A 16155-nucleotide genomic window follows, 5' to 3' on the forward strand; every position below is an offset into this window, starting at 1 on the left:
CAGGATGATGCAGACGTGTATTTGACATATAGAAGAAATGCACAGGTGAAACAGGGACAAGGGATTGGATCTCTTGTTTAAAACAAACCAAAAGCACGAGGTAGATTTTTCAGTATTATGTATCAAATGTAGGGTTGCAAAGCTACCAGTAATTTACCAAAGTTACCACAATCTTCAGTAATTTTGATAATTCACAGAAAATCTTTCACAATCGATCATAACTGTGGTAATTGATACTAGAAGTGTAAAAATATATATCATAGTATTAATTTATTTTAACTGTGTCCATATTGTCCATGGGTTTCTAGTAGATAGATCTTATGGTTCAAGAGAAAATAGCCTTATTAATGAAAAAAATCTAATCTAATCAACAACAAAAAAAAATCTCCAATTATAAACTGGGCAGTAGAGCACTGAATGCTGACTGGCTGAAAGCTGTGGTATATCAGAAAGTATACCACAGGAATGATAAAATATTTATTTTTGGGAACCAATTTATAACAGCAATAAGGCCCGGCAATGGTTTGTGGTACAGTATATGGCTAAAATACCATGGCTAAGGGCTGTATCCAGACACTCTGCGCTGCATTGTGCTTAAGAACAGTCCTTAGCTGTGGTATATTGGCCATGTACCACATCCCCTCGGGCCTTATTGCTTGACTATCCAATGGCATTGTTGAATACTTGTTTCTGATTGGCATTCTAGAGCATGCATCATTTCCCTATAAAGGCACGGTATATCAACACCGTAAAATTCAATGGCTATAGTTCACTCTTACATGTTTTGTTTGAGCTGCTTTTGAAAGCAAAAATTTAATTGAAAACATTGGCATTGTCGAATTCATGTTTCATAATAGCAAGCTAGGACTAATGGTTTGGTTAGCTAAACCGGCAAGTCTGTTTTAGTTATCACGACAACTTGAACACATTTCTACCAGCAAATTAACACATTTTTGGCAAATGTGTTAAAGTATAGCTATAGTATAAAATGGATAATCAACTCGGGGCTCTATGCGTTCTCTGGGAAACAATCAAACTCCGGGGAAGGTCAGTCTACTCCGCTATCGCGTCTTGGAACGCACCTTACACGTTGTTCATGTTTTGCAGAGAACGCATAGCCCTTCGTTGATTATCCCTCAACTCTGCCAACTGACTTTTTTTCCACAACTGACACCAGTTGGAAGCCAATAAATACATAGTAATATAAATAAAAGGTTTGTAAAATATTTTAGAAAAATAAATATATTTAATGCTGAAACCCTCATTAAACACCAATGGTATTCTCTGAATGTATATTTAGGACAATGTTTTACAGCTTTCTCATTCTATACTTTATCGTCTTACTCAATTATTTCATATATTGTACATGGGATAGAGCCACACAGAGGGTCAGAGGTTATTACAGACCCCCGTGATAATCGAGTGTACCCAAAATGGCCACTAAATGTCTTGTGATGGATAGGATAAAATCCTTGAAAGTTTCCAGTAATACACATGTGAAGACGTGTCCCTTCATATCCTCTAAGTAAATTCAGATTCAGGAGTACAGCAGTGACAAAGAAAACACAAACCCATCAAAATGGAGAAAAGGTAAACAATGAGAGATAAACAGTCACTGGCAATCAAACCAGTCTGACTTCATTCATTTTACACTTGGAGAGGAACACCCAAACCACAGTTCTGAAAGCTATAGTATGTTTGTGGTAGGATTGTACAGTCTAGGTCAGAAGAGTCAGTCATTTTGCTAGTCATATATTTTTTAAATGATTTCCTAGCTGTCAAAATGTGGTTAAAAAATTGGCCTCTATCCATCATTTTTTGAATTTGATGCTCCCTGACTGTCTAGCTTTCATTTAAGTGATTATTAGTAAGTTGAACACAGTCATGAAACTGTATACAATGTAGATCCATTATCATTTCTAAACATAAAACTGATTTTTACTAAAACCACCCTCAGGCCAGATTGTATGTTGACACCCCTAATCTAGGTCAGTGACCTATGGTTGACCTTAGTCAGAAAAGACACACAGAACATCATAGAAACAAAACAGGTTCCATAACATATACTGTACACACAACTCAAACAGGGTATAGAACTGAAATCTACATCTAAAATCCATTCATGTTTAAGCTTATTTACATGTTCATAATCAGTAATATATGAACAATATCTCATCTAAATAGGCTAAAAATCAACATCATAAAGCATTGCACTTCAAAAGACGGTCCCTTTGTCCTTATTTTAAAATTGTCCCATGCGATATCCAAAAGAGTAGGATCACCTTAGTGATAGCTATACCCTTCCATTGTAAAATACTTGGCTATGCAGAAACCATAGCCTACTGAATAGTTTCAAATACATGGCCCTCATAGGCCTTTGACTCCAGAATTGTCCATTTTTCATTTGCAACACAGAAACAAAAGAAGAAACTGAAGGTACTGTATATTGTAACATCCTGAGAATTTCCTTTCACAAGAGAGAAGCACAATCATGCTACCCTGTACTGTACAACAACCAGGTGCCATTTTGCTTCCCCAGGAAAACAATCCAGGTTTAAGCACTGTGTGAGCACCAGGGCATTGATTTAAGGAAAGGGGGGTTAGGATAGATGGGAGAGGGGGAGCAGCCTGTCTAGAGTCCCATGGTGGGTGATTAGCTGGGCCTCAGCTAGGTCTGCTACTTGGGCGAGTGCCTAAAATTGCATCCTATACCCTATATAGTGCACTACTTTTTATGGACTTGGCTAAATGTAGTGCAGTGCACTATATAGGGAATAGGGCGCCATTTCGGACACAGCCTATGTCTTGAGTCCCATGGTGGGTGCTGGCGAGCTGGGCCTGGGCTAGGTCTGCCGATTCCCATACATCAGAGGGATGATGTAGACAGATATGTCATCTCCAGAGCCCAGCCGGTCGTTGGCTATCCTCCAGCCTCGGTCCTTCAGAACCCCCCGCGCCCTCATGACCAGGTCCTGAGCTGCCATCGTGTACCTGGGGCACAATGGAAGAGACAAAGGACAGTATATACTGAGACATAAAGCAGACAGCTAGTTGTGTTACTCTCCAGTGTGTGTACAAATATCAAGAGAATAATGACATGACAACCTACCATTCAGAAAGTCTTTAAACTCTTCCACTAGCCACCTGTGGCGAACTTACTAATCCCCAAACTAAGAAAGACTTGAAGGGGCAGGACATTTCGGAAACAATTTGAACGTTTTTCCTGTTTTGATTACTTAAATCAACCACCATGCCATGGCATCCTCAAGAAAGGAATCTTTCCATTACTAGTCTCACAAGCTCTTCATCAACTTCAGAAAGTACTTATCCAAATGTTTAGAAAAGTGTGTAATTACGACAAGATAACAACATTCATCCTTTCCAAATAAGAGCGGGGTGAGTGGAAGTTCAGGCTTGTGACTACAACATTTATCTGTCTATCTGCTTGGGGGCAGCAGCTGTGCTACAGTAGAATGAGCGGAACATGCCTATGCTGGTCATCAGGGTCACAGTTGGCCAGGAAGCAGGTGACTGCCTCGGCAACCTCCTGGTTGGAGAGAACGTCCCACAGCCCGTCTGTCCCCATCACCAGGACGTCATCCGCCCCGTGTTCGTACTGAGTCAGAGGGTACACTTTGACCTGTAGATGGGCATAGAGGGAGGTAAATGGTTATGTTATTCCAGAGAGAAGATCACAGAGGCACATCCTGTCTGTAAATCATTTGTAACATGTCTCCACCACGATCAACTCAAAGTGTATTGGTCGCGTACACGGTACGTTACTAGCTCCTAACAAGGCAGTAAAGTGTCACAGTACACAATATTAAAACGTATTCAAAAAAATTATCAAAATGTCAGAATAAATTCAATTAACAACCAAATAGCACTGCAACAGTAATCCAAATGCAACCTATACATATATACACAATGTACTAAGACTAATATGTACAGCAGTAGATAGTGGGTTATGAATCCAGTATAGAAATAAATATGCAGTGTGTACAAACAGTGTAACTAAAATGTAATGTACAGTAGTAGAAATATTACAATGAGCTACAGTTGAAGAAGTCAGAAGTTTACAGTACACCTCAGCCAAATACATTTAAACTCAGTTTTTCACAATTCCTGACAAATAATCCTAGTAAAAATTCTGTCTTATTTAAAAATATATATATTTCACCTTTATTTAACCAGGTAGGCTAGTTGAGAACAAGTTCTCATTTACAACTGCGACCTGGCCAAGATAAAGCAAAGCAGTGCGACAAACAACACCAAGTTACACATGGAATAAACAAAGACTTATTTCTATTGTGTTATTGACTGTATATGTACAGTGTGTGCAAATGAGGTAAGATAAGGGAGGTAAGGCAATAAATAGGCCATAGTGGCGAAATATTGACAATTTAGCAATTAAACAAAGGAGTGAAAGATATGCAAGTAGAGATACTGGTGTGCAAAGGAGCAGAATAAATAAATAAAGTATGGGGATGAGGTTGTTGGGTGGGCTATTTACAGGTGCAGTGATCTGTGAGCTGCTCTGACAGCTGGTGCTTAAAGTTAATAGGGGAGGTATGAGTCTCCAGCTTCAGTGATTTTTGTTCCAGTCATTCGTTCAAGTCATTGGCAGCAGAGAACTGGAAGGAAAGGCGGCCAAAGTAGGAATTGGCTTTGGGGCTGACCAGTTAAATATACCTGCTGGAGCACCTGCTACGGGTGGGTTCTGCTATGGTGACCAGTGAGCTGAGATAAGGTGGGGCTTTACCTAGCAAAGACAGGTCTGACTTAGGTCAGTTAGGATCACCACTTTATTTTAAGTATGTGAAATGTCAGAATAATAGTAGAGAGAATGATTTATCTCAACTTTCATTTCTTTCATCACATTCCCAGTGGGTCAGAAGTTTACATACACTCAGTTAGTATTTGGTAGCATTGCCTTTAAAATTGTTTAACTTGGGTCAAACATTTCGGGTAGCCATCCACAATCTTCCCACAATAAGTTGGGTGAATTTTGGCCCATTCCTCCTGACAGAGCTGGTGTAACTGAGTCAGGTTTACATGCCTCCTTGCTCGCACACACTTTTTCAGTTCTGCCTACAAATGTTCTATTGGATTGGGGTCAGGGCTTTGTGATGGCCACTCCAATACCTTGACTTTGTTGTCCTTAAGCCATTTTGCCACAATTTTGGAAGTATGCTTGGGGTCATTGTCCATTTGGAAGACCCATTTGCAACTGATGTCTTCAGATGTTGCTTCAATATATCCACATAATCTTTCACCCTCATGATGCCATCGAATTTGTGAAGTGCACCAGTCCCTCCTGCAGCAAAGCACTCCCCACAACATGATGCTGCCACCACCGTGCTTCACGGTTGGGATGATGTTCTTCAGCTTACAAGCCTCAACCTTTTTCCTCCAAACATAACAATGGTCATTATGGCCAAACAGTTCTATTTTTGTTTCATCAGACCAGAGGACATTTCTCCAAAAAGTAAGATCTTTATCTCCATGTGCAGTTGCAAATCGTAGTCTGGCTTTTTTTATGGCGGTATTGGAGCAGGAGCTTCTTCCTTGCTAAGCGGCCTTTCAAGTTATGTCGATATAGGACTCGTTTTACTGTGGATATAGATACTTTTGTACCTGTTTCCACCAGCATCTTCACAGGGGCCTTTGCTGTTGTTCTGGGATTGATTTGCACTTTTCGCACCAAAGTACGTTCATCTGTAGGAGAGAGAATGAGTCTCCTTCCAGGGCGGTATGACAGCTTTGTGGTTCCATGGTGTTTAAATTTGTGTACTATTATTTGTACAGATGAACGTGGTACCTTCAGGCGTTTGGAAATTGCTCCCAAGGATGATCCAGACTTGTCGAGGTCTACACATTTTTTCCTGAGGTCTTGGCTTATTTCTTTTGATTTTCCCATGATGTCAAGCAAAGAGGCGCTGAGTTTGAAGGTAGGCCTTAAAATACATCCACAGGTACACCTACAATTGACTCAAATGATGTCAGTTAGCCGATCAGAAGCTTCTAAAGCCATGACATCATTTTCTGGAATTTTCCAAGCTGTTTTAATGTAAACGTCTGACCCACTGGAATTGTGATACAGTGAAATATAAGTGAAATAATCTTTCTGTAAACAATTGTTGAATAATGACTTGTGTCATGCACACAGTAGATGTCCTAACTGACTTGCCAAAACTATAGTTTGTTAAAGAAGAAATTTGTGGAGTGGTTGAAAAACGAGTTTGAATGACTTTGTGTGTCCACATTTTCCAAAAACTCTTAAATATCTGATTCAATGATGTCTGCAGAAAAAAATGGGATGTCAGCTATGACATGGCACAACAACTGACACAACAACAGGCACAACAACTGACTACACACGGACTATTATTTAATGAGCTCTGCCCCCAAACAATACCAAATTTGGTTGGTCAGAACCATTCATAGACGTCTATGTTTCACAAGTTAGGACATCAAATTACAGCACAGTAGAGTACAATATAGTGTACTCAACTCATGTGCTCTACTGTACAGTACTATACTTTACTGAACTATACCCTACTGCGCTGTCTAAACTTGTGAACCCAAATGTGGTTTGTTGCTACTATGATTTCCCATTGTAGCCATTTCAATTGCATGAATTTTGGGAAATTCCATTACAGATTTGGTAACGGAATTGAGTTTTAAAATCACTTAATAATTCATAAACCAAATTGATATTACTAAAAACGTAACTGATTGATAGGTCTACCTTTACTTATTACTTCTGTGAACTTTCATTATTCTCCCTCATGAGGATGAGACATTTGAAAATAATCTTAAAGATATGCAGGTTTTTGGTAAAATCATTTCAAACATGAGTTGGCAAGAGTCTTCAACATTCTTCTGTTTTGATGCATTTCTAATACCTTAAGACTTTTTCTAGTAGATGTTTTCTAAAAAAACATTTTCCATCTGTTTGACCAGAAATCAAAGCCTTTGCTTCCTCCGAATCATCAGGATGGAAAATGGTTGAAAAAAGTATATATACCTTTATTTCTCACAAATATAGACTCTTAGCTTTCATTTGACACCCAATTTGAGATGCTTCACGTTGGTGCTCATGTGTCCTTTTACATGGAAATGACCATATGGTCTTCCTTTCCTTGAGCTTGATCTCATATTTTATGACAAGACAGCAAGAGCTTCCAGGTTCCACAAAGAGGTCTTCTAACTGTATAGATCAGTGTTACTGTGCCCATTACAGCACACGCTCTTTATGCATCTTCTGGAAAATATGCCGCCGACAGAGAGGGCTGCCTTGCTTCTAGTCCTTAGGAAAATTTGCAGTAATTTTTTAAAAATGTATACATGGTTAGCCCAGAAAATCTTATGTGTTATTACATACAGCCAGGAAGAACTATTGGATATCAGAGCGACGTCAACTTACCAGCACTACGACCAGAAATACGACTTTCCTGAAGCGGATCCTTTGTCCGAACCACACAGGGCATTTGAACTGATTCCAGAGGCTGACCAAAAACAACCCCGCCGGAGAAGAGGCAGATGGAGCGGTCATCTGGCCAGACTTCGGAGGCGAGCACACTACCCACTGCTTCCAAGTATATTACTCGCTAATACCCAGTCTCCAGATAACAAGGTCAACAAAATTAAGGCAAGGGTTGCTTTCCAGCGAGACATCAGGGATTGTAGCATACTCTGTTTCACGGAAACATGGCTCTCTCTGGATATGCTGTCGGAGTCGGTAGAGCCACCTGGATTCTTTGTGCATCGCGCCAACAGGAATAAACAGTAGGGCGGGGGTGTATGTTTCATGATTAATGTCTCATGGTGTAATTGTAACAACATACAGGGACTCAAAGTCATTTTGTTCACCTGACCTAGAATTCCTCACAATCATATGCCAACCATATTATCTCCCAAGGGAATTCTCCTCGGTTATTGTCACAACCGTGTTTATCCTCCCCTAAAGCCGATACCACGACGGCCCTCAAGGAACTTCACTGGACTTTATGCAATCTGGAAACTATATATCCTGAGACTGCATTTATTGTAGCTGGAGATTTTAACAAAGCAAATTTGAGAACAAGGTTACCTCAATTCTACCAGCATACTGGCTGTAGCACTCGTGCTATTAAAACACTGGATCACTGCTACTCTAACTTCTGCAATACATACAAGACACTCCCCCGCCTCCTTTCGGAAAATCTGACCAAGACTCCATTTTGCGCCTCCCTTGCTATAGGCAGAAACTCAAACAGGATGTACCTGTGCTAAGGACAATTCAACGCAGGTCTGACCAATCGGAATTCACACTTAAAGATTATTTTGATCACACGGACTGAGACATGTTCCTGGGTAGCCTCAGAGATTAATATTGACATATACACTGATTCAGTGAGTGAGTTTATAAGGAAGTGTATTAGATCATTAAAAAATGTACCCTAACCAAAAACCATAGATAGATGGCAGCATTAGTGCAAAACTGATTTATTGACTGGGAATATGGCCGAATAAAAACAGTGTAGTTATTCCCTCCGCAAGACAATCAAACATTATTATTATTATATTATAAACAAGCAAAATGTCAGTATAGAGACAGAGTGGAGTCGCAATTCAACAGCTCAGACATGAGACGCATGCGGCAGGGTCTACAGACAATCACGGACTACAAAAGGAAAACCAACCACGTCACAGAACCTATGTCTTGCTTCCGGACAAACTAAACACCATCTTTGCAAAAACCATAGATAGATGGCAGCATTAGTGCTGTCCTCAGAGCATGCGCAGACCAGCTGGCTGGTGTGTTTACAGACATATTAAATCACTCCCTATCCCAGTATGCTATCCTCACATGCTTCAAGTTGGCCACCAAAGGTAACTGAACTAAATGACTATCACCCCGTAGCACTCACTTCTGTCATCATGAAGTGCTTTGAGAGACTAGTCAAGGATCATATCATCTCTACCTAACCGGTCACCCTAGACCCACTTCAATTTGCTTACCACCCCAGTACTGTAGATCCACAGATGATGCAGTCACCATTACACTGCCCTATCCCATCTGGACAAGAGGAATACCTATGTAAAAATGCTGTTCATTGACTAAAGCTCAGCATTCAACACCATAGTACACACCAAGCTCATCATTAAGCTTAAGGCCCTGGGTCTCAATCCCGCCCTGTGCAATTGGATCATGGACATCCTGACGGGCAGGCCTCAGGTGGTGAAGGTAGGAAACAACACCTCCACTTCATTGATCCTCAACACTGGGACCCCCCCACAAGGGTGCATGCTCAGCCCCCTCCTGAACTCCCTGTTTGCCCATGACTGCCTAGCCATGCACACCTCCAACTCAATCATCACGTTTGCAGATGACACAACAGTAGTGGGCTTGATTACCAACAATGACAAGACAGCCTAGGTGAGGGCATGCCGAGTGTGGCGTCAGGAAAACAACCTCTCACTCAAGGTCAAAAAACAAAAGGAGATGATCATGGACTTCAGGAAACAGCAGAGGGAACACCACATCGACGGGACAGCAGTGGATAGGGTGGAAATGGTCCAAACTGAAAATGGTCCACACAGAAAGTGTGGTGAAGAAGGCGCAACAGCGCCTCTTCAACCTCAGGAAGCTGAAGAAATTTGGCTTGTCATCAAAAACCCTCAAACTTTTAGATGCACAATTGAGAGAATCCTGTCGGGCTGTATCGCCGCCTGGTACAGCAACTGCACCGCCCACAACCGCAAGGCTCTCCAGAGGGTGGTGCAGTCTGCACAACGTATCACCGGGAGCACGCTACCTGCCCTCCATGAAACCTACAGCACCCCATGTCACAGGAAGGCCAAAAGGATCAAAGACAACAACCACCTGAGCCACTACCTGTTCACCCCGCTACCATCCAGAAGGTGAGGTCAGTGCAGGTGCATCAAAGTGTCTATCTCGAGGCCGTCAGACTGTTAAACAGCCATCACTAACACAGAGAGCTTCAGCCTACATGCAGACTTGAAATTATTGGCAAATGTAATATATGGATTCACTAGTCACTTTAATAATGTTTTGCATCACTCATCTCATATGTATATATTGTATTTTATACCATCTATTGCATCTTGCATATGCCGCTCTGTCATTGCTCATCCATATATTTATATGGATATATTCTTATTCCATTCCTTTACTTAGATCTCTGTGTATTAGGTAGTTGTTGTGGAATTGTTAGATATTGCTGCAGTGTTGGAAGCAAAAGCATTTTGCTACACTCGCAATAAGATCTGCTAACCATGTGTATGTGATAGAGGTCGACCGATTAGGACCAAAAAAAATCTGATACCGATTAAATCGAACAGATTAAAAAAAATGTATTTGTAATAATGACAATTACAACAATACTGAGTGAACACTTATTTTAACTTAACATAATACATCAATAAAATAAATTTAGCCTCAAATAAATAATGAAACATGTTCAATTTGGTTTATATAATGCAAAAACAAAGTGTTGGAGAAGAAAGTAAAAGTGCAATATGTGCCATGTAAGAAAGCTAAAGTTTAAGTTCCTTGCTCAGAACATGAGAACATATGAAAGCTGGTGGTTCCTTTTAACATGAGTCTTCAATATTCCTAGGTAAGACGTTTTAGGTTGTAGTTATAGGAATTATAGGACTATTTCCCTCTATACCATTTGTATTTCATTAACCTTTGACGATTGGATGTTCTTATAGGCACTTTAGTATTGCCAGTGTAACAGTATAGCTTCCGTCCCTCTCCTCACTCCTCCCTGGGCTCGAACCAGGAACACAACGACAACAGCCACCCTCGAAGCAGCGTTTTACCCATGCAGAGCAAGGGGAACAACCACTCCAAGTCTCAGAGCGAGTGACATTTGAAACGCTATTAGTCGAGCACCCCCGCTAACTAGCTAGCCATTTCACATCAGTTACACCAGCCTCATCTCGGGAGTTGATAGGCTTGAAGTCATAAACAGCGCAATGCTAGACGCACAACAAAGAGCTGCTGGCAAAACGCACAAAAGTGCTGTTTGAATGAATGCTTACGAGCCTGCTGATGCCTACCACCGCTCAGTCATATACTTGTATGCTCAGTCAGATTATATGCAATGCAGGACACGCTAGATAATATCTAGTACTATCATCAACCATGTGTAGTTAACTAGTGATTATGATTGATTGTTTTTTATAAGATAAGTTTAAGGCTAGCTAGCAACTTACCTTGGCTTACTGCATTCGCATTACCGGCAGTCTCCTTGTGGAGTGCAACGCAAGAGAGACAGGTGGTTATAGCGTTGGACTGTAATGTTGCAAGAATGGATCCCCCGAGCTGACAAGGTGAAAATCTGTCGTACAGCCCCTGAACGAGGCAGTTAACCCACCGTTCCCAGGCCGTCATTGAAAATAAGAATGTGTTCTTAACGGACTTGCCAAGTTAAATAAAGATTAAATAAAGGGTGTAAAAAATAAAATAAAAATTGGTGTCCAAAAATACCGATTTCCGATTGTTATGAAAACTTGAAATCGGCCCTAATTAATCGACCATTCCGAATAAATCGGACGACCTCTAGTATGTGACCAATAAAATGTGATTTGATTTGATCTGGTATAATAAAATGGCATCCTGCTGCATGTCACACTCCGAGAGCACCAACTGGCTTTGGTCTGAGGACAAAGTGCCATGGTTTTGATGTATTGTTGTTTCCATGTGCTGGTAGAGGGAGTACTGTAATGGCAATGAACATTGGCATTTTGCTACGTTGTTACTCCATAAGAGGCGCGTCCTTCACCTCACAAATACAATACCAGTCAGTCAATGAACAAAAACAGCATGATGACATTTTTGTAAAAGTGGTTGTGAAAGAATCAAAGACTTATCATTAATGTATCATCGGTCATCCGTGACATGTTGTTGACCTTATGATCACAATTCAAAAAGCTATCAGCAGAAAAATAATGCCTCTGTCTGACTGGAATAACAACCAGTGGGAGAAACAATAGAGAGTCTATTTCACAATATACAAGAGACTCCGACATTGAGATGCCTTACTGTAAAACAATGATGACACTCCCACTAACCGCGTCTTACTTCTGACCTACAAGCACCACTGTTTGAAAATATGATCAACAGGAAATGCCTTGAACTTGGGTTCACTGAGTCTGAAACTGTAGAAACCACTGATGACCGGATTCCATAGCAATTCAAGACCTCCATCGTATATACAGTGCATTCTGAATATTCAGAGCCCTTTACTTTTTCCACATGTTGTTATGCTACAGCCTTATTCTAAAATTGATTCAATCGTCCCCCCCATCATCAATCTACACCAATAACCCATATGGACAAAGCAAAAACAGGTTTAGAAATTTGAGCAAATGTATAAAAAAAAATATATATATATAAAAAAAATGAAATATCACATTTATGTAAGTATTCAGACCCTTTACTCAGTACTTTGTTGAAACACCTTTTGCAGCGATTACAGCCTTAAGTCTTATTTGGGTATGATGCTACAAGCTTGGCACACCTCTATATGGGGAGTTTCTCTCATTATTCTTTGCAGATCCTCTCAAGCTCTGTCATATTGGATGGGGAGCTTGGAGCTCTACAGATAATTCCTTCAACCTCATGCCTTGGTTTCTGCTCTGACATTCACTGTCAACCTTATATAGACAGATGTGTGTCTTTCCAAATCACATCCAATCAAACACAAAAAGGTGGACTCCAATCAAGTTGTATAAACATCTCACGGATGATCAATGGAAACAAGATGCACCTGAGCTCAATTGAGTCTCATAGCAAAGGATCTGAATACTTAAATAAGGTATTTCTGATTGATATGTTTTCACTTTGTCATTATGGGGTATTGTATGTTTTTTTAGAATAAGGGTGTAACCGAACATAATGTGGAAAATGGAAAGGGTCTGAATACTTTCCGAATGCTCTTACATATTGTCTGCACATGTATTTACAGTCGCTTTAAAGTTTAGAGCAACAGCAAGGGAAGATAGACAGCAAGGATAGAGGTTCAAAACAAGAACTCTTCAAAAAAGGCACACTGTCTGAACCATGACTGAACTTTGAAATAAAAGATCAAGAGAGTATTGAGAGCTTGTGACTATCAGGAGTCAGGAGAAAATTGTTCAGTGGAGGGTTGGTTGGGAGCTGAAAACTCCTTTTAGGACGATGAGTTGAAATATTTGTATGTCATACGTCAATGTTGGTATGTCACTAACTTCAATGCAGACAAGATAATGGTTGTATGGAATGATGGACCCTGATCAAAAGTAGTGCACTATATAGGGCAGGGTTGCACAACTGGCCAGTTGGTGGTTTTATTTGGCCAAAAAAATGTGTGGAATTTTAATTGTTGCCGTTAAGAAACTGTAAAAAAAAAAAAAAAAATCAGCTCAAAGTTATTTTAATTTAAGGTATCTGTTCCCAAGTTCTCCCATGCATAAGAGAGACACACAATTTAAATGTAAGCAAGGTTTGAAATGATTATGTTTTAGTCAAACTGTTTGTGCTTCTTGTGGTCAATTTGGAGTCTACAAATGATTTGTAATTATGTTCCGGCCCCCCCGACCAGTTGGCTGAATCTAGTTTATGATCCCTGATATAGAATAGGGTGCCCTTTGGAACACAAACACAGTTTCCTGTCATTTGATCATGACCTTGGTCAATAAGGTCTGATGCACTGTTATGGCACTATTACACTCTCCAGGTTATTGATAGACAGGAAATAGAGAATAAGTAGTACCGTACTCTACCTCTGGGCAGCAGGACAAAAAGGGCTTGATGTAGATGTTGGAGTCATGCACTTTGAGCTCGTGGTCTCCCAGGCCCCTGGTGACCCCGATGGTAGCCAACACACGTGCCTGTGGAGGGATGAGACCATCAAAGAGAGGAACTATAAACATTACCTCCCTCTGACCCTATGATCCTCAATCCTCGACTCTGTTTTGGCAACAAGTATTATTTCAAACCAATGTTTGTGTTAATTTGATCCATTGAAGTCTTTGATGTGTGTGGACCTCAGGGTCAGAGTCAATTCTACTAGTTTTTCAATTCTGTCTGTCAACTTCACAGGAGAGGGAATTTAAATTCCAACCATGAATTGAAAGAATCCTCTTTGAAAAAAATATCCCTATTAAATACATGGAATGAATTTCAATTCACTGCTAGAATCGACTGAGTTGAAATTCTATTTACCCTGGCCCAAATTAACACTACTCTCCTCTGTCATTTAGGGATATTTTTTAACTGGACCAATGATGGCCTCATGACTTTAATAATGATGACCCCCAATGATATCTCCCTGGAGACTGCTCTATGCCACAAGATACAGGACTACAAATATTATCTTCATAAACACACACACACCCTAGATGTTAGAGAGGCGAGTCAGCAACCGGAAGGTTGCCAGTTCGAATCCCGGGAAGTTAGCTGACAACCAGAGGGTTGCTGGTATCTAATCCTAGATGCCATTGCCTGCTATTGTGCCCTTAGCAAGCTACTTAACCCCCCAACAACAGCTCCCTGGGCACTCAGCCCTCCGCACCTCTCCAAAAAAAACTGTATGTGTGTGTTTAGGAGAGGTTGGGTTAAAATTGGAAGTCAAATTACAGTTGGAACTTGGGTCCAATTGACCAATAAAGTCATTTTAATCTTAACACACAAACACCATTAAAAAAAATAAAAAGGCAAATAAACACAAGCACCGCTGCATAATCCAAGTTGCCACCTCAAATGCAATGGAAGTGATTGTTCATTGTACAATGAAGTAAAGCACAACATCATGACATGTTCCGGTTCTGTGAATCCTTAATGATCTCTCTCCTCTCTACCTAGTCTGAGACACCAACGTCGTCTACGGTCTCCCTCATTTGTACACTGTGTGAAATTCCTTTTGATTCCTACTGTCTGCACATATCGCCTCTGCCTCTGAAAATGGGCTAGCTGTTTGGGAGCTGGGGAGCAGTGCTAACTGTATAAGGAGCCATGTGAGGAGGAGAGAGAGAGGAAGGAGGGGACGAGAGAGGAGAGAGGAAAAGGAGAGAGAGGAGGGAAGACAGAGGGGGCGAAAGAGTATAAAGGGGGCGAGGGGAGAGAGGGGGGCGAGGAGGCAGTCGTACAGTCAGTTGGGCTGAACTGGGATCAGTATGCAGTGCAGATGCCGCAACAAGAGCGAGATGAGAGAGAGAGAGGAGGAGAAAGAGAGGAAGAGTCTAAGGGGTAAAGACAGAGATAAAGCTCTTCGGGCGGAGGAGAAACATCCTGGGATTAATTGTTGAGCGTAGGTACGGCCCGACAGGCTGTGCCGGGCTTTGAAGTGCGGTGGTGTTACTCCAGCACAACCCAATCCTCTCCCCCTCCTATCACTCTATATCGCTCTCCCCCTCACTTCAAAGGAAGGACTCAGCTTGGCCGGCACTTGATGTCGTGGGCACAGCCGACTGTGATAGGAGGCTTACTGTGGTGTGGTAACAGACTGCACTTGGGTGACATCTGCCTGGTCCTCATCTAACGACACAGCCGACTACTGCCTGCATGACAGATGAGTGGCAGAGGCCCTAATATGCAGGGTAGGATACGCTGATTAACAGACTTTGGCTTTGCATCTTAGGAACCACATTAACGTGATATAGGCTAGCAATCTTATTGTGTGTTCAGTGACACTGTTATAAAGATGGTCTGGAATGCCACCACAGTGAGCCTTCCTGCAGACAAAGACTGCTCCTTCCTCCACAGTGTGACAGTGGGCTGACTAATGGTGCCTCAAACAAGGCTGTGGGAGTAGCCCCGTCAACAGGCTGGGTCCAGAGAGGCCGAGTCCGGGGCTAATGGGTGAGAGCAGTCTCACCTTCTTCCCTTCGCCATAGATTAGGGGAAACTTCAGGTCGTCGTCCTCAATGGTTTTATATGCCCTGCACAAGAGAGGAGAGAAGACTAATGTTTTTTTTGGTTTTATGGCAGCCAGGCAGGGAGGCGGGCAGCGGTTTGCATGCAGTGTGCTACGGAGATACACCGCCTCATCGCCTCCCTCAGGGCCTGCAGCCTAGACGAGTGAGGAGACAGATAGGAAGAAAGGATCAGAGAGAATAAAACACACGCAGACAATGCAGAAAAGGAGCGATGGATAG

General features: G+C 41.4%; 1 protein-coding gene across 1 annotated transcript in view; it reads right to left on the reverse strand.

Moving 5' to 3' along the window:
• The window catches only part of LOC124038564 (protein phosphatase 1H-like), a 53603-nt gene continuing 37448 nt past the window's right edge, over window positions 1-16155 (reverse strand). The window contains exons 7-10 of the mRNA XM_046354591.1: window positions 15876-15939; window positions 13783-13890; window positions 3489-3640; window positions 1-2991 (exon numbers count right to left, since the gene is read on the reverse strand). Of these exons, the coding sequence (XP_046210547.1) occupies window positions 2844-2991; window positions 3489-3640; window positions 13783-13890; window positions 15876-15939 (472 nt within the window). The 3' untranslated portion in view covers window positions 1-2843. The remainder of the gene's footprint in view (window positions 2992-3488; window positions 3641-13782; window positions 13891-15875; window positions 15940-16155) is intronic.

The sequence above is a fragment of the Oncorhynchus gorbuscha genome, linkage group LG01 (assembly GCF_021184085.1).
Source record: "Oncorhynchus gorbuscha isolate QuinsamMale2020 ecotype Even-year linkage group LG01, OgorEven_v1.0, whole genome shotgun sequence".
Taxonomy (NCBI): domain Eukaryota; kingdom Metazoa; phylum Chordata; class Actinopteri; order Salmoniformes; family Salmonidae; genus Oncorhynchus; species Oncorhynchus gorbuscha.